Source organism: Apteryx rowi, unplaced genomic scaffold (genome assembly GCF_003343035.1).
Source record: "Apteryx rowi isolate R43461 unplaced genomic scaffold, aptRow1 scaffold_7, whole genome shotgun sequence".
Classification (NCBI taxonomy): Eukaryota; Metazoa; Chordata; class Aves; order Apterygiformes; family Apterygidae; genus Apteryx; species Apteryx rowi.
The window spans coordinates 1,213,483-1,237,942 of NW_020450982.1; the positions used below are offsets into that span (position 1 = coordinate 1,213,483).

General features: G+C 42.4%; 3 protein-coding genes across 3 annotated transcripts; 2 read left to right on the forward strand and 1 right to left on the reverse strand.

Annotated features, from left to right (window-relative positions):
• Positions 1-3,747: 3,747 nt before the first annotated feature.
• On the reverse strand, positions 3,748-12,787 carry BTF3L4 (basic transcription factor 3 like 4). Its single transcript, XM_026086920.1, has 6 exons — positions 12,675-12,787; positions 11,462-11,525; positions 10,355-10,468; positions 7,617-7,818; positions 5,469-5,528; positions 3,748-4,585 (listed from the first exon to the last, which is right to left on the reverse strand). Exons 2-6 carry the CDS (start codon positions 11,513-11,515, stop codon positions 4,539-4,541), a joined length of 477 nt encoding a protein of 158 aa, XP_025942705.1. The 5' UTR covers positions 11,516-11,525; positions 12,675-12,787; the 3' UTR covers positions 3,748-4,538.
• Positions 12,788-13,728: 941 nt separating this feature from the next.
• TXNDC12 (thioredoxin domain containing 12) lies at positions 13,729-24,202 on the forward strand. The gene is made up of 7 exons (XM_026086919.1): positions 13,729-13,894; positions 15,462-15,522; positions 21,194-21,246; positions 21,999-22,072; positions 22,626-22,695; positions 22,785-22,868; positions 23,290-24,202. The coding sequence occupies exons 1-7, from the start codon at positions 13,804-13,806 to the stop codon at positions 23,367-23,369; spliced, it is 513 nt and encodes a 170-aa protein (XP_025942704.1). The 5' UTR covers positions 13,729-13,803; the 3' UTR covers positions 23,370-24,202.
• Positions 15,529-19,025, forward strand: KTI12 (KTI12 chromatin associated homolog). Its single transcript, XM_026086918.1, has one exon. The coding sequence runs from the start codon at positions 17,180-17,182 to the stop codon at positions 17,900-17,902; it is 723 nt and encodes a 240-aa protein (XP_025942703.1). The 5' UTR covers positions 15,529-17,179; the 3' UTR covers positions 17,903-19,025.
• Positions 24,203-24,460: the final 258 nt, after the last annotated feature.

Here is a 24,460-nt window from a genome sequence, read left to right on the forward strand (position 1 = left end):
CAAATGAACAGATAATCTCCTTTTACTCCAAGCAGGCAACAAATTTAGCATAATTATGAAATTTATCTGCAATGCAAAGTTCAAGGAAATRCTGCCTAATACACGAGAATCTGATAAACACCGGGTTGCCAAGAGAAAATCGTGTCTGAGCGAGCTATGGACCTGTTATTCAGCRAGAAAATATTTAACAGGACTGACAGCCCACCAAACAAGACACATTTAATATCGTGTGGAAGTAAACCAGCTTTTCATAACATTTGCACAGATGTCGCGCTCTTCTCTCAGGAACCATGCAGGTTTCACGTTCATTAACTCACATGCCACGTACTTATATGATGCAGAGCGGTACCCCTGGAGTACAGGCAAGCCGAGGCACTGTAAGATGTAGAAGGTTGTTTTTTCTTGCCAAATATGCAGTGCCAGCAACTGATACAGAAGTCCAACTCCCAACCCCCCCTACCCTGCTCTAGACATAAATCCATGCTTCCACCCAAACGTACCAGCAAGACCAGGTTTACTTCACTTGCTCTGCTTGGTTATCTGACTTCTTGATCAGCATTGCTGCCCCCATGTTTCTGAATAAATCCATTAAGTTCTTCAGTGTCTGCAAGCTCGTCTTTGAAAAGGGGGGAGGGAAAAATAACAAAAAATTATTTGCTGGGAAAGCAAACAGTTGAACAACCATTCCCTCTACTTCTGCTGTCACCTCTATAAAGCTGCTAGGGCTATTGCGATGTGCTTCCATTCTGCATCACTGAATTTGCTTGAGTACAAAGCATGAATGAGTTTTGATCTTCAGAAAAATCTGTACATTCCCTTTGCTAAGCAAAACAACGTAATTTTCTAATGGTAAGAGCAGGCTAACCCTAAGGGCCAGCGGAAGAACTCATTCACCCAGCTTCACCTAGAGGGCTTAGTTTGCTCAGCCCCTCCAGCTGCCCCTCATATCTGGGGTGGTGCTGTCCGACTCCAGGGAAATACCGGAAAATCCTCACCAAGAGATTCCTCAGCAGAGACTTGAATTCATCTCTTACATGAATCAATCCACAGGTTTACTGCACTGTGTTGTAGCAGTAACTTCCTCAGTTCCTTCCTGTTAACAGCAATACACTGGTCAATACACTAGTCAGTAAATCAACCAGCCATAAGACCTGCAGCTCTCACTTTGTACAAACTGAATCCAAGACGGATTATTTGTGAAAACCCTGGCAGAAGGGATTTCATAGCAGCTACTAGTTCCCATGGAAAGTTGGCAAATAGTAGCAAATTATCAACAAATTATCAACAAATTTCGGTACAACTTCACCAGCAATTCATATTTCATCCTAATCTTTTTTTTGTCCAATCTTCAAGTATTCCTACATAGTAACAAAAAGACAAAAGTTAAAAAAAAATTATCTGCACCCTAATTTTGCAACATCTTTTCATGTTGTGTTCTGTTTATATCAACTCCTTCCACCCTACCTACATTCTTAGCTGCAATTTTTTTATATTTTTTATTGTATTTTTTATTTTTTAAACTGGCTGCGGCACAGGGACTCCCTTAGCAGCACTCAATACCCATATCAGCATTACTGACTATTGTATCCTCTGCACGCCGTCATACACGAGCGCTTTTTCACAGAACAAGCGCACCGCAACTGCGGGATTTTACAAACTTGCTCTGGTACCTGAAAAAGCCAACCTGCCCCAGGCATCCCAACTACAAATCAGGGAGATGCACAAGTCACACATGCCAAATTTGATTCTTTCAGTCATTCTGTCAATCATCCCTGGTTCAATTTTGATTCTTTCACACGCAGTCCAAGTGATGTTTCAACCTACGTTCTGCTCTATTTACCAGATACCTTTTTCAAAGCACTGCAAAGAATATGTCTGGTATCTTTAATACATCAACAGTGTTAAGTAGGGAACAAATAAGCTCAAGGGCTTCAAAAGTACAGTAAATATCATGCTCTAAGCCAGGATAAGAATATTTTAATGTTACCTGTCTGCCTCAATGTGGGGAGTTTTTACTGTAGGAGCACTCCCCAGTAACTACCCTTAATAATTCTGCACCTCTATCAGCACATGCAAACACTTATCCACTTACACCATGAATAAATACAAAGAAAAAAATTGCTTTTTCCACAAGAGCCTTGATGGGTTATTTTTAATTAAAATCAGTTTAATGATTGATAAGCTCTAGTATTTCAGCAGCAAATCAAAAGTGGTTGACTGTTTTCAGATACAATGAAAAACTGAAGATAATATAACTACATAAGCTAGCATATTTAGATAGGTTACTGGTTTTCAAACATAGGAAAGAGTGAGGGTTTAATATGTAAATTGTCATGACCAAGAGCAAAAATGCAATGAATGCATTGTAAGAATCAGGAACTTCAACTATATAAGCTTACTGAATTCTTTTATTTCCAATGCTTAATCTCTCACAAAATTACTCTCAACATACTTCCTACATCAGAAACCAATGGTTTTTCAGTATCTGATTAGTACTGGGGGGAGGGTGTCCCATACATAAGGTCAGCACAGTTTGCCACTGTGAAATGCTCTTCGCTTATGCCCCTTAATCAGGGGGAAGGCTGCAGATACCTGCTTCTAGGAGCTGGCAGAGGCAGCAGAAGGCAATTCAGTCAGCCTGTGTGCACATGAACCAGGAACCATCTCTTCCTCACAAACAGGACAAGCGAAGCTGCAGCTGATTCAAGATTAGCCATACAACAGACCGAGGTTTCACTCGGCGCCGCAGGGAAGAGGAGAGCGGGTATACAGGAGTGCAAGTCCTACGGCTCTGAGGATCCTCCCCAACCCCGCGTATCTCGCAGGGTAGCTGTCACCCAGGCTGCGTTACTGTTTAAAACAGCAGCAGCAGCCGCCTGTTGTTCCTCAGCTGGCGCTGATGGGAAGAGGGGACAACACACAAGAGGAGGCAATTCCTCTTTTGTACTGTTATTTTATTTTGTAGTAAGATCCATGTAGTATATAAAATATAACAGGAAAAACTGAACAAAACCTAGAAAATAAATTGTCCAGCTGACAAACCACTACAGCTCTGCTGTCCTGGTTCTCTGATGTTACCAGAACTCACGTACTGTTTACCTTGTACTTTACAGTTCTCTAGCGTATGAGCCTACATAAAAAGCTGGTATGCTTCAATTAAGCCCGAGTTAGATGACAGATGTAGAGGAAAAAATGGCTTTCTTAAGCCACAGCTGCCCCTGACACAGGTTACAATGATATCTAACTATACTGTAATAATGCTCATTACATCAAGAGCCTTGAAAGAGCCTCTGAAAAAAAGAATTCACATTAAGCATTTTAAAGGAAGGTCATAAATACTGCACTGTACCTATGGTACCTCCCAATATCCTCTTTATGCCTGAGGAGCATTTGTGATTTTAGTAAGCTACTACATAGATGACACCAAACCTAGAGGTAGGTTACAGGCAAAGGTAAAATACAGGCAAAAAAGATCCCTTTAGAGCTAGTCGTTGCGCAAACCGCCCAGCAGGAAGCAAGGCAAAACGTCAACAACTCTCTCCTCCCACCTTAAATTTACATTGCTCACATGGTGCATTTAATTTCTAGTGCCATAAAGAACGACAGTGGATCATCAGCTGCTAGTAAATGCAGTCATGCCAAAGAGAACAGCTTGAAGTTATTCAAGCAAAAATCTGTTACGGTGCAGAACTAGTGCACTGAACTGTTATCCCTTCAAGTTCAGGAAGTGACTTGATGGTAGAGAACTGAAGGGTTTGGGGTTTTTTTTAATCTTTTGACATGGGAAATACTCTGCATAATCAACAGGAGAACAAACTGCTAAGTCTACGTGGTAGGAGTCAAATACATTAGCTTGACTCAAAAGGTTAGAGGAGAAAGAAATTTAGAAAGGAGAAAAAAGCACACTTTTCTAGAATAAAGGGTGGGTTTAAAAAAAAGTTACTGCACCAAACAAGCTGGTACAACAGCTTGTCTTCGTTATCATCTGGGATCAACATAAGGTTGATAACAAACAGCATGTGTACATTTCAACAAGAATGAGAAACACATTTGTAAGTACAATAGTTAACAGCAAATTAAACCCAAGTTTTAATGGTGTAAGCCTTCAGGTTAGGAAATGTGGACAAGACTTTCCTCTTCATTACTTTCCTGTGCACTATTTGGTGAAAATCAAAAGTAACAATGCTCAAGATTCATTTTATTTCTACTTCCAAAGGAAAAAGGGAAAAGGTTAAATAAAATTGTTCTCCAATTTGTTCTCCACTATATGTACACCCACACACATACACACACGCACATGCACACACCCCTCAAACTGCACTGACATTTCTTTTTGACCAAAAGAGTAGATCCTGGGAGTAAGTGCAAAATGCAAAATCAACTGACAGAAAATGCTGAACAAACAGCATCATAAAAATACAAAATATTTATATTACTGAACTATTAACAGATGATGTTCTCCGTTTCTTTAAAACTTTGGAACCACATAGCTGATTTCTTAAATCTAGTCCATGCCAGCTTCCAGAACTATTAATGATTTAGTTAGCTTCGTTCTTTGATGCTTCATCAAAGTTTTCTACGAGATCTGAAAAAGATGAAAGATATTTAATACAGTAATGCCCAGTAACAATGTCTTCATATGCTTAATGAAAATGCACGTTATTAGAAAGATCGAGTCATTCTTAACTAGACTCATGTACACAGTTTCTTCTGGGGAATTTCAAGGGGCTTTAAAAAAGTGTGTTTGTCTGAACATACAGAAAGAACTAGAAATGCAGCAATGCTCATAAGAGTGGAAGTTTTAACATGAAAAAATTAAGATCCGATTTTCAGATGTGTTCTACTAGCTTGAGATTCAAGCCATCAGTTAGGCACCCATTAGCCGTTACATTTCAAGAAACAGAAAACTTTGAAGAGACCTGCATGTTCTTATGCAAGATCATAAAGAAATAAGTCAGTTCTAGAACAAGCGAAACTGAGCCTCTAGATGACCAGTTTGTTGCTTTGGCTAATACACTATAATAACCGCGTTCTTCTGGATGCGTCAGTATCAGCTGGCAAATTAACAGTTTACTATATATTTGTGCCTTGATAAACTTTCAAACATTGATACTGTTTTTTTCTTATTACAGAAATAAACATCCCCATTCCAAACTCCGATTTAAAAAGAACAACCTGATAACTATGTCAATAGTGTCATTTTACAAATATTTTGCTTTGTAACCTACATCCCTATACAGACATTATCTAGATCACCTACTCAACCTCCCTGGAAGTATTTTTACCGAGAAGTTAAACAATTTGCCCAAGCCAAAATATTTTCGAAACCTGGAATCCAAAATTGTCGCTGTTTTAATGCTATTCGGTATATGAAGCTTCCTTTAGCAAGTGAGAAGTACATAAAGAGCAAAAATTTAATTGCATGAAGTATTTATACAATAAACAGCCATATAAGCATATGTGCCTACCTGGGACATCATCGTCTTCTTCATCAATGTCTTCAGATTTTGGTGCTTTACTGTCCAAAACTATAAAAGAAAACCAGTGCTGAGTCCTTGTTATACAGAATTAGGGACAACCACACAGTGAAATAAGAGCCATAATGTACGTTAGAAAAGAAAGCATTTGTTTTTCTGATGGTGGCAGACACACAAACGATAGGTATCAACCGATCCGCAGTAACCAGCATGAGCAGAAGGGCCATTTGTGAACGTTCTTAGACCAAAGTAGACATGTTAGCACTGCTCTTTTTCCACATTATGGGGATACCAAATCCCCACCTAACAAAAGGTCAGATGATACTGAATAACCCCAATATTACTAAACCTTCTAACAAAAACAGTGCAGTGCGTTTCAACACAACGATAACGTGGTGCCAACCAAGGCCCAACACACCATATGACTCAACTACCTAGGGGCCACAACTATAGCAAGAAGTATTTCCATATCAACCTGTTCTTCTGTACCTCACAGAACTTGAAACACGCTACAGATAATCAAAGGAGTGCAAGAACTATTTAAAAAAAAAGATTTCTTCTCATTGGTCCACCTAATTTAACACTTGCTTTTTGGCATTATCCTAAGAAAGCATAACAAACATCAATTGGTACTGAGGTTTTGATAAACAGGTTCATGTCAATCCATCTATCTGGATTTAATAGGTAAAAGAAACTACATGTTAAATGTCAGTAATAAAGATAGAAAAATAGCACCCCTGCTTTCAATTAAACTCTGAACATTTGACATACAGAAGAAATTACTTTTGTTTTAGAAATAACTATATTTGTTGGAAATATCAGAGCAGATAGCATGCATTTTCTAATTCCAAATATGGACAATTGGAACTTGTCCAATTACAGTCCTTTCAACGGCCATTTCAGTTACTGCTGAGGACAAAAACAGTAAAAATATGCAAAACAAAGGAGTTTTTGGACTACCCAATTTCACCAGGGCTGGGTATTAAGAACTAGTTTTCAGCAGTATACAACACAAAAGATGAACTCTGATACCAATACTTGTAAAGAAATTTTACCTGTTCCGCACCCTCACTAGGCTTTTACAAATGAGTATCAGAGTTGACAGATTACTTGCATACTTTAAAGTCCTTCTCATGTTCTCATTTCATAACATAGAGCACTAAGAATAAATCCCCGCCTATTCAGGAATGACAAAGTTGCTTCGGGAAAATAGTTGACACCTCTACAAATCACGCTACAGTGGTTCACCAAGGAGAGGATATTCAAGCAGTGATTCTCCCCCAGGCTCCATTACTCAATTGCAATACTTTATCACATTGTGACAAAAATTATAGTAATAGTTATACCAATACATCACTGCTGCTGTGGTTTTACAAGGAGCAGTAAATAACGAATATTAAAAACATACTTGATTTTGAAAAAATTTTTTTTCAAAATCTTGTTTTTCTTCCAAAGGAATTACAGATTAGGAGACAAAGAGCATGTTTCTTCCTCTATATCCATAGCATAAACCCATTTTGTATGAATGACAAATCAACTTCCTGATAAAATAACCTGATGAGTCTCTCTAGGTAAAACTTGAACTACTCTTACTTTCTTCAATATTTTGTCATATGCACTTTTCTTTTAATTAACATTCCCTTAAATATCTTCACAATGATCAATACTGAAATTGTTTTCCATGAGGCCAATATTTCTATATTAATTTCATGCAGTATCTTTTTGTGCACTAGAACTTCATTTTTGTAGTTCCTAACAAATTCCTTTATTTTTCTTACAAAATTCGTGTCAACTTAATAAAGATCGCTTAAAAGAATTTTCTTCCTGCATTTTGAACAATAAACTACACATTCAAAAAATGCAGGGTGTTAGAATACACTAAATACAGAATTACAGCATGCCTAACTTACTACAAGTATTTAATATTTTAATATCTGATATAATATCATACTCTGCCTATATGGAATCTTGAAAAAACAAGGGGAAATAGGTTTTCCACTATATTTCTGCAACAGTGGCAAATAAATAAAAGCAAATATGTTTTTGATTGCTTTTTGATTTCTAAATCACATATGCTGTATTAAAATTTTAACCCAAACTTAGTAACTTTTCACAACAAAGGATTCCAAAAAGACCTACCTTGTCTTGGGAATTGTTCAGCTAACTTTCTGAGACTTGTTAAGCTGTCAGCACCAAGCTGGCTTAAGATGCCTGGAAGCATTTCTGTGATCGGTTTAGCCTCTGCATGCCCAGTAATTGCAAAAGTGTTAGCAGAGAGGGAAGCTTGAACCTTGGGGTTGTTGAAGTGAATAACTGTTCCATCATCTTTTATCATGTTCACCTGTTTTAATATATATTAATATCATTTACCAAAACGGTGCAGCACCTTGTTGAACAAGCTTAATAAATAATTCAAATATTAAAATATAAAGAAATTACAGAACTAGTACTCCTAGAAAATAATTAGAACTGTGAGAAAAATATCTAGAACTAACACCACCTGAATTGGAAGTAAAATAAAGAGTTAATGATAGAAGGACTCAATCATGAAAAGGCAGAATTTAAGAGCTAAAATTCCTTTATGAAACACTTATCTGAATACTAAGCAATAAATTTACAAGGCTTTTATGTTATCATACAGTTCATGCATATTTTTGACAAAGAACAACAACATACATAGTTATTAGGCGCCAGAGTCTAAACTAATTAATATCAGGGTCATCTAGGGAAAAAAAAATTTTAAATCCAACTCTGTGTTAACTGTTTACAGACTTAAGGCTCTAACAGAAAAACCTTGCCACGTAAATTTAAGACATTGCCATTCCCAGCTATCTGGGTCACCTAGTAGCAAAACGTTACTGCTTCTGCAGCAGAATTGGCAAAAGCGCAAGATTCACAATCTGGCATACTTGCTGGAAACTGCCCAACACATGGATTTTTCCTCTCGCACATCATAGAACTGGACATTTATACACCAGCTAGCACTAGAAGAGGGTCCCACGGCCTCCTAATAATTCCACAATGTCTCTTAAGTATATCATACAATGATCCTGCTCCCTTTCCCCCTCCATGGTCTTCTGAATCGACAAGAATTGACTGTTAGAGCCAGGATAGCAGCCTGTTTTGCTCCTACTGTTGAAGGTTATACCGGCATACTTGTGGGGGGGTTAGTTTCCATTTTTTAAGTTAAAGGGAGAAAGAAAGGAAAGTTAAAATTATCTGAAGAAAAATCCTTTTAACTGAAATAAGAAAGAGGACAAGTAGAACCCCTTCAACCAAGTAGTGGCTATAACATTTAAAAAAATTAGGGTTTTCTGACAAATTTTGTTTTAGTATAAGTTACAGGGAAAAAAAACAAATTTGAGAACTAAAAAACAAATCTCAAATATGCAAATACTTAAGTTACCTATCTTCACATAGCAGTATAATTCAAAATAGGTTTCAAACTGGAAAACCAGGTGCGTTGTCCTCCTATAAAACTAAAGGAGGCCCTTCCCCTTGCACATGGGGAAATGGTAAAGGCTTCAGGCACTATCATCTTATTTAAAAGCCTCTTTACAAGACAACAACTACAACAAAAAAAAAAGGGGGGGGGGAACAACCCACAAATGAGCTACTTATGTTTGACTCAACATTACTAACCTCCTCAAGTTCTTCTGTTCAGACAAAATTTACCAGGGTCAACTTGGGTCTACCTGAATTACTGGAATTATATACCTAATTATCAAGGTAGAAGCATTTTTAGATAATCTTTCTTCACACCAATACATTTTATATCTTAATAGCTCTGTGAATAAAGATCTTACACTCTGGGGGGGAAAAAAATACAGACAAGAACTGTGTTCTTCTTTAGGTTTGTGTAGCACAGCATATACATCATCATGCTCAAGTAAATAGACAAATAATAATGTTTCTGTAGCAGAGGTATGAAAACTTACAGGCAAACCAGGCTTCTACTCTGAATTTGTATTTGCCTTTGGAAGAGAGGTATACACTAAGTGACCTCTGAAGGCAACTTCCAATCCTGCTTAAATCAATTAATCACAGATTAAATACTGTACTCATTTAATGAATACTACAGTAATATTTAGTTCATGATGAAGGAACATTTCCTCCACCCACATATTAGTTTCACATGCTCTCTGGTATTATGGAAAAATGTCAGTGTTCCAATTCATATTTTATACTAAAATATTTATACACATTAAAAAAGTTGAAAAGATACTCAAGGAATATCTGAAAACTTTCTATTTCTCTTTATGTAACAGAGGAGCCGTTTCCTTAGAGTCTTTTCCAGTGCTGTAAAATCATCACAGTCTCTTGTGGCTACTGCAAGCAATTCTGGTTTATTTTCATGCAGTGAGAAGCATTTAACTTTGATAATACAGATTAGCAAGTGCCTACTCCAGGCATTTTGATGCCTTTTTTTTTTTTAATATATATTTTGTACCACATGATTCTTGCTTTAAAAGTGAATGCACAGTAAATAAGCGTTTGCAGCTCCTCTATTAAGTAATCAAGTTCAAGAAGTCAAGAAACATGAGAAGTTTTGTCCAGCGATTAATGCAAGATACGCATATCATAAACAGCTTACTAGCTTCTATCACCACTATCTGGCCAGCAGAAACTTCTCCCTTCTTTGTCTAGATATGTATGCATTGATGTAAGTGAGATAGAGCAGTCGATCAAGTAACTTCACTATGGTCAACACAATCATACCAGCATAAAACTCAGACATTTCTTAGTCTTTCAGTAACCAGACCTATGAGTTTTGGAGGGGAAAGAGAAATGCGTCGTTTAAAACAACAACAAAAACAAAAAAACACCACAACAGTGAATTTAATTTCACACAAGAAACATTTATTTTATCACTATACCTCTTCAATGCCAGCAATGTTATTTACTGCCAGTTTTTTGAGGGAACTCTGAAGTTTTTTGTCATCAGCTGTTGCTGTTCTGTGCACCACCTTCTTCTTTCTGCGAGCTGTTCCCTGAAAAAGAATCAAGAGATGACAGTCAGCAATGCTCAGGATCTCACTACACTTCAATTTTAAGTTACACCACACTCGATGCAACATTTCTTTAAGGTATGAGAAAGCTCTGCAGTCAAAAATGCTTCTCTACTTATTTCTGTCATCTACAGTTTAGGAGTCAGTTCCAATCTCAAGTTTTCTTTAAGTGTAAAAGACAGAAACAATACTGAACTACTGCAGTACTTTCCCACAAGCTAAATTATAAGACTAATACTAGTAAGCAATGTGTAAGAGCACATCCTCAGAATTTCTTACTCCTTTCCCCTCCCCCCCAAGATGAAGCACAAATGCAATGATTTAAAGAGTTCAAGCTTTCATAACCAAGTAATTAACACTTTTAAACTGTTCTACTGACAGCAATTTCAGAATTTCTACTTCACCAGCTTTGCACAAAAAAACAAAAAAACAAAAAAAACCCAAAAAAACAAAAAAAAAACAAAAAAACAACTATGGTTAGGAGATAAATGCCCACGCTGAACTACCTATACATTTTTTGTGTCACATTATTAGCTACCTGCTGGATCAGAGGAAAAGTCAGCTCAGTGTACAGTCAGATGAGCCCTGGAATTGGCAAGGAGGGAAGGAGTAGAACTACCCAATAGGGACAAGAGAAAGGAAAAACTGCAGTAACCAACAGGTAAGCGCACCCTGAGCTACCAGAGATCACAACAGATCACCAAATTAAAAAGAAAGCGTACACACTGAAAATTACTTATCCAGTGATCATGAATTGAGAGCAAATTGCATTTTAGCTAGCAGTACTATGATCCCGATCACAAGGGAAAGGGTATTTTTTTAGACCTCTAAAGTATACCTAAGTTAARTTTTATTTTTTATTTTTTTATGAACTGAAGTCTGTGTTTTGGAAAACAAGTTTCAGAGAAGTTTCACCTTCAACCCATAAATTACAGGAAATAGTGCATCTCTGAAGAGATTTTGTGTTTTTCTTACCTTTCCTCCTATTCGGACCTGAGCTTGAAGTTTGGCAAGTTTTTCTTGATTCATAGTGCTGTTTCTAAAGAAGGAAATATAAATACAAGTTAACTGTCAAAGTATTAAGAAAAATAACTTGTACAATCCGTTCTAGAAGTACAATTAAAATTGCAGAGTTTTTTTAAACATATAGATAGTTCTCCAAAATGGTGCAAACACACAGCAAACAAAAAGCTTTAAAGCCATATCACCTAACTAATAAAAAACATGCCTACGCAAGTTTGTTTAGCTGAAATGTCTGCACTATTATGAAGCAGATTAACGAGCAATTTAATTTTGCAGCAGTTTTAATAACGAAGTATTAACTGTTAATTTACAAGTATGTCAGTTTACTGTTGGAACAGTTCGATCAGCCTAAACTGCTCAGAACTGACCCAAAGCAGCACGTATAGCACAACTGCTTCTAGAAAAAACAGAAAAACACCTTTAACAGAGCTCAGAAAAAAGAGTCACCACTAACCTACTTCTATAATATTATTTCCAAATAATGAATCTCTAATACTTTTAACTAATAAGCTAACTCCAGACTAGCTGGAGTTCATGTATAAAAAGATTTCTTTCAGGGACCTCCAGCAGCTCCAGTAAGTGGGAAGTTAGTCAAGCGGATTCTCCTTCAAGCGGGACCTTTCGCGGCTGGCAGGGCTGGGAAACCCCTCAAGGCTTCCAGCACAGTGAGGAGGTCATCGGTGACACCCCGAATAAAGGGAAACCCCCTCTGAACTCGCACCGTGCGGAGCGGAGCGGGAAGGGGGCTCCCAGGGGCCACCGGCATTCCGGGATCCTCCAGCGCCGCCGGGGGGGGGGGGTCACCACACACCGGAGCGCCCGGGACAAAGGCCTCCAGCCCGCAGCCCCGCTCGCCGCCACCCCGCACGGCCCGCGGAGGGCGGCCCCGTCCCTCGGCAGCCGGCGAGGCAGCGCAGCCCCGGGGGAAGGGGGGGAGAGGACCGAGCCGAGCCGCGGAGGCCCCCGCACCGCCCAGCCGCGGCTCCGCGGCGCTGCTCTGCGCGGAGGGGAGGGGAGGGAGCCGGGCTGCCCGTGGCGCCAGCGCCGCTCCCTCACGGCCGGGCCGGGCGCGGCCCCTCCCCCCGCGCCGACCGCCGCCGCCGCGCGCCCCGGGAGAGGGGGGCGGCGGAGCGGGGCGGGCGGGCGGGCGCGGGGAAGTTCTCACCTGCGTCCGGCGGCTCCTCCGCAGCCCAACACGCGGTGAGAACAAGATGGCGGCCGAGGAAGGAAAGAGGGGCGCACAGAGAAAGGAAGCCTCGCGCCACGTGACGGCGCCAGCCCGCCCGCCCCCGCCCGCCCATTGGCGGCGGCGCCGAGGCACGTTCGCGTAGCCGCGGGCGCGGAGGGAGGCGGGGGCGAGCGCGGTGCCTGCTGGGAGTTGTAGTCCTCCCCGGAGCAGACATGGCGCCCAAGCATAAAGCGAGCCCGGCCCGCTCGCGTACGGTGCGGCACGGTCCTGGCCTGTTACAGCGGCGCAGCACAACACCGGCTCGCTATATCTCCTTTATCTAAAACGGGGCGGGGAAAATACTAAGCTTCGCAAAGCGGGAGGGCCTGCAGAGTTCCTGCCCGCAAAGTAAACGGGAGTTTTGCAAGTTAACGCAAAGTCTCCAGCGAAGGTGCTAGTCGCCGCACCCCACCGGGGCGGGGGCAGGGGCAGCGCCCCGGGACCGGTACGGCCGCCGGCTGCCCGGGTCTCCCCCGGCCTCGGACAGCGCCCGGGGCGCAGCGGCTTCAACCGCGCGGTCCTGCACTTGCCGGCAACCTCTCCCCCTTCGTAGGTCCCCACTCATTTAATAAGTTTGCGGCCGGTTTTACCTTCTCAGGCACCTGGGGCAACTCTGAGAGTCGGGGAAATAGTGTTTATGTGACAGAGAATAATAAAAAAACATAACAAATAAAAGTCGAAATCCAGCGCTGCCCATTCCCGCCAAGTCTTAATTGTGGGGGGTGGGGGGGAGACGGGACACAAGGGCTTTTGGGGCCCGGCTTGATCGAGGATCCGCCTGCGGCCTCGGCTGCCCGCCCAGAGCGGAAGGAAAGCGGCGCAAGCGGGAGCCCCGAAAGCCGGGAAAGAAAAACCCTCCCGCGGGGGCCGCCACCCTCCTCCGCCTTTCGGCCGGGAGGCGGCGGCGCTGCACCGCCCACATCCGCCGCACATCACTTCCTGCCCTTAAAAAAAAAAAAAAAAAAAAAAAAAGGAAAAGGGGGAGAAAGAAGAGAAAAATCAGCGGGGCCGGTGCGATCCCGAGCGGGGGCGGCACTGCGTGAGCGCCGGGGGCCCGCGTGGCGCCATGGCGGCCCGGGCGGCGGCGGCCGCCTCCGTGTCCTGCCTGTGCCTGGCGCTGGTGATCGCGGCGGCGGCGGCGGACGGGCTCGGAAAGGGTCAGGCCGGGCTCCTGCTCGGGCGGGGGGCTGCCGCCAACCGGGGGGCGGCCGGGGAGGGGGGAGCCGGGGCCGGGGCGGCGGGGGAGCGCGGCGCGGGGGCGCCGGACCGGACCGGACCGGTTTATTCCGGTTTGGAGGCAGACCGTTGCCTTTCCTTCCCCACCCCGCGTTGGGTCTTTATTATTTAACCTCATTTAAYCGCCCTATTTCATAACTCCCTGCTGGACCGGGGCTTGCGGTCGGGTCCCTGGGCCTCGTCCGAAGCGATGCCCGGAGCGGTGGCGGGTCCCTTCTCGGAGCCGAACCTCGCCTCCGGCGTTGGCGGGGGCGAAGCGTGCGGGCGTGAAGCCCAAATGCTCAAACAGCGAGGGAGGCAAGCTGTCATTTCCTGCTCCATTCCAAAGTTCGCTATCATTAAAAAGAAGCACTGTCTAATATGTTATTTAACGCTTTTAAAAGCATGCCGAAGCTCACCACAAAGTGGGGGTTTTTTTCATTGTAAGAATAACTTATAAAAACCCTTTGCTGTCTAGGCCGTGTAAGGTTTCCCCTGTGTTAACACGTTGGCCTTTGAGTGAAATAGTTGATGCGTCAATATTCTAGGTAAATACGGCTTCTGCCAATAACCCGACCTTTATTAGCCTTGCTACGCTCAGGGGGTTCGAATGTAGGTTTGCTTCTAGAGTGACGGCCGGGAACAGGCTATACCCACCTCACTGCTGGTAACGCTAAATATTTGATGTGTTGCATCACGTATGCTCGTGGTAGTTGGTATGAGGACACGAGTCCTCCGCTTTCCCCCCTCAGCTCCTGGCCCACGCGCAGCGCTCAAAGTCTCCTCTCAGTTCTCTGCGTGGCTTTTGGCCATGTGATGCTACTGGTGTGTTGGTTATAGGATCAAAAAAGTGGCAGTCTGTGCTTTAGYGGTGTTAAATGTATGTTCGTTCAGCCCCAACTGACCTAACGAGACTTGTTATCCAGTTACTGAATAAAATATTGCCTGTGTCTTTCAGTCACTGTGACAGACAGAAAGCTGTAATGGGGCTCTTTTTTACTCTCTCACGATAATTATCAACAACTGTGATGTTTAATGTAGTATTTCCAGAGCAATTAATAATAATTTATTGCCCTCGGTATTTTAAGTTTTGCATTAGTTCACGTTCAGCAGGATTTAGGAAGCCAAATGGGAACATGTTTAATTTGTCCATAATCAGTTAATAAATGTTCACAGATTGAGAAGGAATGGGGAATAATCAGAAGGCACTTTATTTTAATCTTTGCTTYGGAGATCTTTTTGTCATTTGCATATGTGTAAATATTCATATGTATGTGGTTTGCTTTTCTTAATTAATTTCAGTGGGATTTCTCATAAGACTCTGTAGGTTGTAAGTATTTGTCTATGACTTTCCAGTCATTTTTTTCCATTTTTTCCAGGACTGGGATTATAGTTTGCTTTAAAAAAGAATATAAAATGAGTTGAAAATATCCTTAGAGGTTAGACTGTTTTCATCTATTAGTTGACATGTTTTATTATGCAACATTTATAAACCTTTTTCTCTGGCAGGTTTCGGAGATCATATTCATTGGAGAACACTAGAAGATGGGAAGAAAGAGGCAGCAGCCAGGTATGTTATATAGTTCTAAATACAGAAAAGTGGCTCTAAGAAAGTCACAAAGATTCTGTATCAATCTGAAATTTAACCACAGAAAGTAGTAATTGGTAGAAGATATGAAGGTGGTTTAGGAAACTGTTCAGAGCCCTCTAGTCTATCAGAGAGAAGATACAGATTTGCTGAGGCATCACCTCAATTTAACCACATCAGTCTAAGTACATGATCAAAGTTCTGTCATGTCTTTGAAATGAGAAGAAAATAGTTTTTGACTATCATAGCAAAGAAAGATGTGGACCCCAAACCCACAAAGGTTTGCACATACTTACTRGTACTCACTCAATCCCCCTGAATTCACCCCTGCTAATAGCTTCTGTAAAATTGAATGTGCGTATATAGATTTGATGCCTTAATGTGAGATGCGTCAGTTATTTTGTTGCCATCTGCAAAAGCAGTCTGAAAGTTGGAAACTACAGCGAACTGGTAAGTTGTTTAAATAGTACCTTTTGGGGTATGCTTAAACTCTAAAACAACACCGTCTCTATTAAAAGGACAAAAATGTATGTTTTAATTTATAAGCTAGATCTGACAATATCTGTGCAGGCGCACAATACTGACATCAGTGCAAATTGATTATGCCTTCCGGGTTGGATGGTTAATTGAATTTTGCACTCAAACTGATCCATCTGGTGCATTCCACTCACCATACAATGTCTAGCGCAGACATCAAATTAACACAGATGGTAGAGCTGAGAAGTCTAACAAGTGCTTAGCTGGACATTTTAGCATTTATTTGATAGACCTGTACAAAACCCAGACAATTTCAGTATTTGCAGGAATAATCATGGCATTGCTTTGCCACAAAACAGAGAAAGTCTTAAAATGAGTTAGACCATTAGGCTGCTGGGAGGATACGCTGTCAGGCAGGGGCAGCACCAGGGTTTCCACTCAGGATATGCCCCTGGAGCAAGTGATTTGTACAACGCACACGCTCTTCCTTCATTGCTGGAAACACAGACCTGCTCCCCTATTTGAGTTCAGCAGCATTTGAGTGTTAGCAAGTTGCAAGGCTTGGGAGAAACCAACAAAAAGAGAAGATTAGCAGACCAAAAAAAGCAGATTTTTGTTCGAAGTCTGACCTGTGGGGCAGGAGATGAAAAATTATTATATAAAATTATCTTTAAAGCTTATTTAAAGGGAGGATTAATATATCACCTTGCATATAGAGGATTATAAAAACAGATGCAGTTATTGGTGATACRGTATATAAAGATTACTTTGATCATGAGAAGGAAGCAATAAATATAGATCTTCGTCGCGTTCAGTAGAGCCAAAGGTTGCTCTTCATCTTGGCTARTGCTTGTCGCAGTAAGCTGATAGACGCCTGTCCACGCCCTCGCGTTCGCAGCTTCTTTACGGTGATTAAAATTACGAACCCGTCGCGAACAGCGTGAATACAAGCAGCAGCAGCAGCGAGGCTGGATCCGGAGAGCAGCGAGCGGCAGCGGCGTTTCGGGACCCGCGTCCCCTGCGCGCCTGCTGCCGCGCTGCYCGGGGGAGCCCGGCAGCGGCTCCTTTCCGAGCCCCCCGTGGCGCTTCCGGGTCGGCGGCGGCGGTTGCCCGGCGGCGGCGTGACGCGAGCGGAAGCGCGGGGCGCTTCCGGGTCGCGGCGATGCCGCTGGTGGTGCTGTGCGGGACGCGGGGCAGCGGCAAGAGCCGCCGGGCCGCCGAGCTGCGGGAGGCGCTGGGCGGGCCCGAGCGGCCGGCGCACGTCGTGGTCGAGGCGGAGGGCGGGCGGGCGGCGCTGCTGGCCGAGGTGGAGCGGCGGCTCGGGCGGCGGGACGTGGTGATCGTGGACGCCGGCAACGAGCTGCGCAGCGTGCGCTACGAGCTGTACTGCGCGGCGCGGCAGGCGGGCACGGCGCGCTGCCTGCTGCACTGCGCCGGCGGCGCCGCCGACCCCGCCGACCCGCCCTTCGAGGCCCCCGACGCGCGCAACCGCTGGGACCGGCCGCTCTTCACGGTGGGCGCCGAGGAGCCGCTGCCGCTGGCCGCCATCCGCGCCGCCCTCTTCGAGAGCCGCCCGCCGCCGCCGCACCGCGCCACCCGCGCCCAGCCGCTGCAGTCGGCCGACTTCCTGCACCGCCTCGACCGCGTCACCCAGGAGGTGCTGGCCGCCGTCCTGGCCGCCCAGCGCGGCGGCGCCCAGCCCGGCCAGCTCGTCCGCGTGCCCGGCGTCGCCGAGGGGCTGCAGCTGAGCCGGCCCCTCGGCATGGCCGAGCTGAGCCGCCTCCGGCGGCAGTTCATCAGCTACGCCAAGATGCAGCCCAGCGACGAGAACCTGCCGCAGCTGGCCAGCATGTTCCTGCAGTACCTGAGCCGCAGCACCCAGTGAGGCCCGCGGCCCCCCGCGCCTGCAGGGTTGTGCTCCGGCTGTTGCTTTCCACGCGCTGAGCCCCAGGAGCTTGTGTCCTGCCCATCCCATACGAGCTTCGGCAACCGCAGCTGTGGGAAGACGGGTCTTGTGTTCCCACGGCAGCTGAACAGGCTGTGCCAGGAAGGGGAGCAGCAGCGATGCCACCCCCTGTCCTCCCCACCTTCTGAAGAGGAGAGCTCCTCAAGCAAGTGAGCAGTCTCCTGTGGAGACCTAACCCCCCAAATTGTAGCATGTGGACCTGAAAGCCCAAAGGTGATGGCTGTGGCGGAACCTTCTCCCCTCCCCATTGGCATATGTCTGAATAAGAAGATTGGTTTTCTGAGGCTCCCTCCAAATATGTCAGGCTGCAGAAGAAGCTTCTGTTACAGGACCRGAGCATGCGGTATTTTTAGGATGCAGCTGTTTCAAAAAATCCTACCGAACCCAAGAGACAGATTTGCAAATGCTGCACAACAGAAGGGTGCTGGCTTAGCAAGCTCCAACTTCTCTTATTTTATTATTAAATCTGAAACAGTGTGCCTTAAATGGAGTGGAGTCTTAATTTACTTGCAGGACTATTTTATTGAAATAACTTGCTATGGCTTTTTTCTGCAAGATCATTATTAAACACATTTAAATACATTAATTGTTTAAGAATGACTGCTCTCATAACACAGGTGACCTGAAATGACATTGTCTGCTCTGGGTCTGACCTTGAAACTCTCCCATAAGTCTTTACCAGCTGTGACTGAATAGCTTACTTTTGGCCTTACTTTCAACTTATTTTGGTCTTTGCCATATGAGGTGTATAGCTTATATGTAGTTCTCTACTCTCTTACTTTCTGATGAATGATTCATCCCCCCTGTTTTGTAAACACTGTTGGGTTTTGGTTTTAACTGTACATGTAGTGTTACCTGAGAGGAAATGGTGAAGGGAGCAGGAAGGGTTAAAGTGAGTTGCTTGGCATTGGCTGTTTATCTGATACACCAGCTGCTAAATGGACCTCTGTGTTGTGGAACTGAGAAATGATTACAAAAATGTTTTGATGTATATAATCTCATTTCCTAATAAGAGTAAAGAGAATAAAATGGAGAAAATGCATTCAGTATCTGTAAAACTTCTGTGAGTTCTCACTGGCTCAGAGCTTGTATTTCAGGGTTGCAAACATCTCCATTTAAAATCTGCTTTGAAAATTTCTCTTAGCATGAAAAAAGAAAGAGTAGTTCTGTACCAGTTACTAGATGGTTGAACTCTTATGACATGAAGCCCTGATCCTTGATAATAAAAGCAGCACATATTTTCCAGACTTAAATCAACCTCTCCTGGAGAAAGGAGCAAAATCATGTTGGGCTGTTTGGATACAAGGAAGAAAGTGTGTTTTCATCATTACATGTAAGAGAGGAGAGGGAAAGGATGAAGATGTAATACTAGCTTCACTAGGGAAGTGTGCATTCTTGCTCCTTACTGCAGAGTCCTCTAAAGATGATGTTAATGTATTGGCTATTTAGAAATGGCAGACTTCTGTTTGAACTGCTCTAAATGTTAATTCCTTCCTCTCCACCCTTTCCTGGTTCTGAAGGCCATAACTGAATGTTGCTGAATAGAGATTTCCCTTCAAACCTATCTACAGCTAAGTAAGAACTTGCCCTTCAGTTCTGCTAGTAATAAATGTATTTGCCATCACATGCAAAGCTGTTCAAATTCTGTGGGTGAAAACTCTGAGAGCCTTACCTTAACCCCTAAAATGGTAATATTCAGAGTTTACAATAGCAAAAAGCTTAACTTGGCTTTGCCTTGCATTCCCGAAAATAAGTGTCTATGTRCCGTGTTCTCTGTTTATCTTTCTAGATTCCTCCTTTCACCTAGTTTTAGCTTGTTTTTACTGTTCTAGAAGCTACAGCACTATCACCAGCTCCCCTTGGATACTTATCCAAAGCTTAAAGGATTTGTCAGTAAGACAAAAGAATATGAGATTCCCAATACCTCGTTCTTTGTCTTAGTTTATTGCACCAGTCAGGTTTCACTAGTTCAACTACTGGATGGTAGAAGCAATGAAAGGTTAGTAAARACTTCCACATGCAGAAGGTTTGGAGGTTAAGTGTTGTACCGCTTAGATGTGCTCAGAGCAGGGCTATATGGTGTAGCAACGCAAGTCATCTGTGGGTATGTCACTATTTTTGCTAGAAAGGTAAACTTGATGTTAAATAGTCAAGGCATTTTACTCAGAGCAGTGAAGAAATGGATTAATAGGATCACCACCACTAACAGGAGGCAATGCGTGAAGTTCCTAGTGAGTTTAAGGTCTCTTTGTCTAATCACTTAAGGCAACCCAAGTACATTACAAAGGAGCTTAGAGAATTTGAACTTGGTAAGCCTGACTTTGTCAGAAGGTGAAATGCTAGGGGGATTTTTTAAGAACATGGTTAAATAAAACATAGGCAATGGAAACTTAGCCTRTAGGAATGTGTAGGTAGTGAAGGTCAAGTGAATTCTTTGGGAAGAGAGAGAGAATTATATTCATATGGTCACTTGATACACTGAACTTAATATTCTAAATTATCCTTTACAAGTAACTGCTCGTTATTAGTTGTACAGGGAACTTAGGCTCTTAACTTTGGTCCTTTACATTACACTTCATTTATGCTTCAGTTTTACACAGTGCCCTTCCTTGCTTGTCCTGCCACTTGTCACAACCGTCAGAGATTTCTTGCAGCACACCACAAGGTTGGACACTAGCCTGGCAACCAAGGGGTTTGCTTGGCTGCTGTGCTTATTATTGCTCAATGGAGGGTCTTAGCTCTGGGAGCCTGTAAAAAGGAGCAGCTGAAATGCCTGGACATGAATGGGGAAAGAGATGGAAGTATGGCTGTTGTCCTCTGGATTGACTTGAGCAACCATGAAAATCCATCCTAAGATATCTAGAGTAGCTGGTGTGACTAACTGCTGTCAACCTGGTAAAAAATACATCTCCAGTTGTGCATCTAAGCAAATCTGAACTAAGAGCAAACCTTGCAAAGAGAAAGTCTCCTAGTACATAATAAGTTATTGGCTGGCACTTATAATAAATTATTTTTACACGTTTAAGATTGGGAAAACCTTTTGCAAGAAAACAAAACCTTAGACCACAGCAGAAGCTATTTACATTTCTGTTATTTTCTAGTACATATAGCGTTTGTAGGTGTCTTGACCGTTACAACATGCATGTAATAGAATTTGGTTTAGAGGCTCAGYTGTAAGCTTTCTTTGACTTTTTTTTTTTCTTTTTGAAGTGGTTTGCCTCTTATGGTTATCATCCACAAGTCTTGGTGTGGAGCTTGTAAAGGTAGGTATATTTAGTACCACACCCTGCTGAAATTTCTAACTGACTCTTCTGTACAAATTGTGTTTAAATCATATACAAATTATGTAACCATGAGAAACATGAACTTCGCATTCAAAATGTAGCTAGCTTTATTTCACTTAGAATGGTATCATGTGGCACTGCTTTACCTGTTAGTGCTGCCGAAAGCCAGCCATGTCTGAATAATAGCAAACCAACAGCTGTAATATTGCACTTTTCTATTGGCTGCAATTTCTTCTGTACTGTGCTGTAAAAATAGAGCAGAATGAATGATATTCAAGGAGGAAAGGATGAATTAAGAGTAAATTACTTTAAAGTGGTGTTTCTTGGAAGGTAAGGCTTTGTCCTTTTCAGTGCCACAAAGGTACAAGCTGGGGATAATGGCTAAGCTTAAAGGATGGACTGGATGGTTGAGTGCGAGCTAGAGGGTTATAGCAAGCATTTCACTTTTTTTTTTTTCCTATGGGCTCAAATATGACCACGTATGTCTGTTGGGCAGGTTTCTTTGTATGACTGCTCAGCAGGGATTGCTTCCGTTACCTGCCGTGCTGAGCCGCAGCTTGAACAGTTTGACACAGATACTCCATTTACTCAAAGCTCATTGAAAAGTACCTGCTCTCCAGCGGGAGGAATGGAGTAGAGATTTTGGTGCTGACCTGAAATCTTTTCTACCTGCTTTATACATTTTTTTCTTCAACTCCTCCCTCACCCTTTTTCTTCTTTTTCTTAATTAGCTTTAAAGCCAAAGTTTGCTGAATCCAAGGAGATCTCTGAACTTGCCCATAATTTTGTTATGGTCAACCTTGAGGTAGGCTGCCCTCTGGTTTGTATCGGTGTTACTGCTAAGTAATTAAACATTTGGAATCCTTCTTACTGGTTGCATCCTTTCTTGGCTGCATCCTAATCTTGCACTCCTGAATAGGTATTCAGGATTGATTGATATAGCTGATTATTTTAAAAATAAATCATATTCAATACTGTTATTTTAATTGTGGTTATGAACCTGACTCTCTTTCGTAGTCTCTTTAACAATTTGTACCTTGTGTCATTCCACAGGAATTTATATTCACTCTCTCTTTACATATCAAACATTCCAACACCGAAGTGAAGTCCGTTTAATGCAAATTGACAAAACAGCAACAAAAAAAAAGATTGTTTTCACAAATGATACTTGTTTGGGTGAAAATAAGTTTATTTCCTTTGAAAGTGGAAGATAGTGCAGCTAGCTGTCTTCTGTTCAAAATATAAGTTGCTCGGGGTAACTGGAATCTGAAGAAAATAGCTTGTTTCTTTAAAATAATTRCTGTGTTTTGTTAGATATCTCATTAACATGTCCCCTCTCTTCCATCTTGCTTTGGTAGGATGATGAAGAGCCAAAGGATGAAGCTTTTAGCCCTGATGGAGGTTACATTCCCAGAATCCTTTTCATGGGTAAGACATCCACAGCTGTTGTATCCACCCACAGGACTGTGTTCTTACTGTKACCACCTAAACATCCTGTTTGATTTCTTGCTTCATAGATCCCAGTGGAAAAGTTCACCCAGAGATCATAAATGAGAAGGGAAATCCCAGCTACAAGTATTTCTATACCAATGCTGATCAAGGTATGTGCAAAGGAGTTTGAAGTGCATCTTTAGTGGGGGAGTGTGAAGGACAAAGTAAGATTGGTTTTGTGTGGAAAAAAATAATATTTCACAGCGTAACTGGAAGCTGTTACACAGAAGGTGAATGAGTGACTCTTTTGCGCCTTGAGGAACCATGCTCAGAATTAGGATGCGCCTTAGAGGATAAAACTTGCAGGACCTAAGCTGTCTCTGCATTTGTGGCATGGAAAACCACACAATTCACATGATCCAGCTACAAAAAGTTGTGAGAGGGAAGAGCACAACTCTGTTTTTTTCCACGGGTTACTTTGTTGATGTGCATTCTGTAAATTTATGTTGATTTAAAACACTTTCATTACCAGGAGACCTTGGTGTTTTGGTCTTGAGATTAATCAGTTGATATCTCTGTCTAATCTTACAGTTGTCCAAGGGATGAAGGAGGCCCAGGAGAAGCTAACAGGTGATGCTTTCAAACAAAAACACCTGGGAGACGAGCTATAATAAATACACCGAATGATGCTTTTCCATCACTTCAAAACTCTAAAATGAAATGATTCTGGTTTTGTTTTGTTTTTTATTAAACCATTAGAGAGACCAAGAATGTAGATACACTGAAGGGACATAATTCTCCTGTAAACAATGTTAGGTTAAACCCTGTTTGAAATGCGCACACATGCATCAATTACAGTGTTATCTCTTCTGCCTGGCAGGTTGTACTGTAATGGTCACTTGCAACTAGGTAATGTGCAAACGCACTGATCCCAGAATGGAGATTCTGTAGCTGCCTGTAAGACAGCGACCACTAGTATTCTGTGTTAAAAGGGAGGTGTGCGGGGCAAAACATTAATCTGAGGACAAACAGTGTGATTGGAATAATTGGAAGGAGCCAACATTTTGATGTTTAATCAGGGTTTGATCCTTCTTTGCTCACTGGTATTATGCGATCCCATTGTTTTTACTGGCAATATTCAGATGAATGGGGCATGTTCCTGGGCCAGACGTTTTTCAGACATTTCCTAACCATTAATTCTGCCACTAAACCAAGTAGAATCAATTTCATGAATGTCCAAGAAGCATGTGAAATTATTAGCTCTGCAAACATATTTTTATGTAGAACTCTGTGTGGTGATTTATCTTTATTTGCCTGCGGGCAGAAACTGAACTTATTCCTTGTTTACTCACCTTTTGATTGTTTTATGAAGTGAAGGTGGGTTATGCTGAAGCATTACGGGGATTCCCCTTTTATTCTTTGAATGTTTTTGGAGAATGCCTTGCCATCACATTGTACTGTATTTTTGTACCAGGGTGAAAAATTAAACATTTTTAAACACAAACATGTGGACAGTGTTTTGTGGTACAGGGCATAGCTTTCCACTCTTAAGAAATGGAAAATATATTCTTGTTTATGTTGCAGTGGTTATTAATACTGAACATCACAGCTGAAGAATGTTTATCCTTTTTATAATTAAAAGACAACAGTAGCTTTTCATGTATTTATAATTCAGCCATTCTTGTACTATATATACTGTTGAGGGCAGAATAAACCTAGCATTTATCTACTGGAGCTGAAAGGAAAATGACTTGAATGTTTC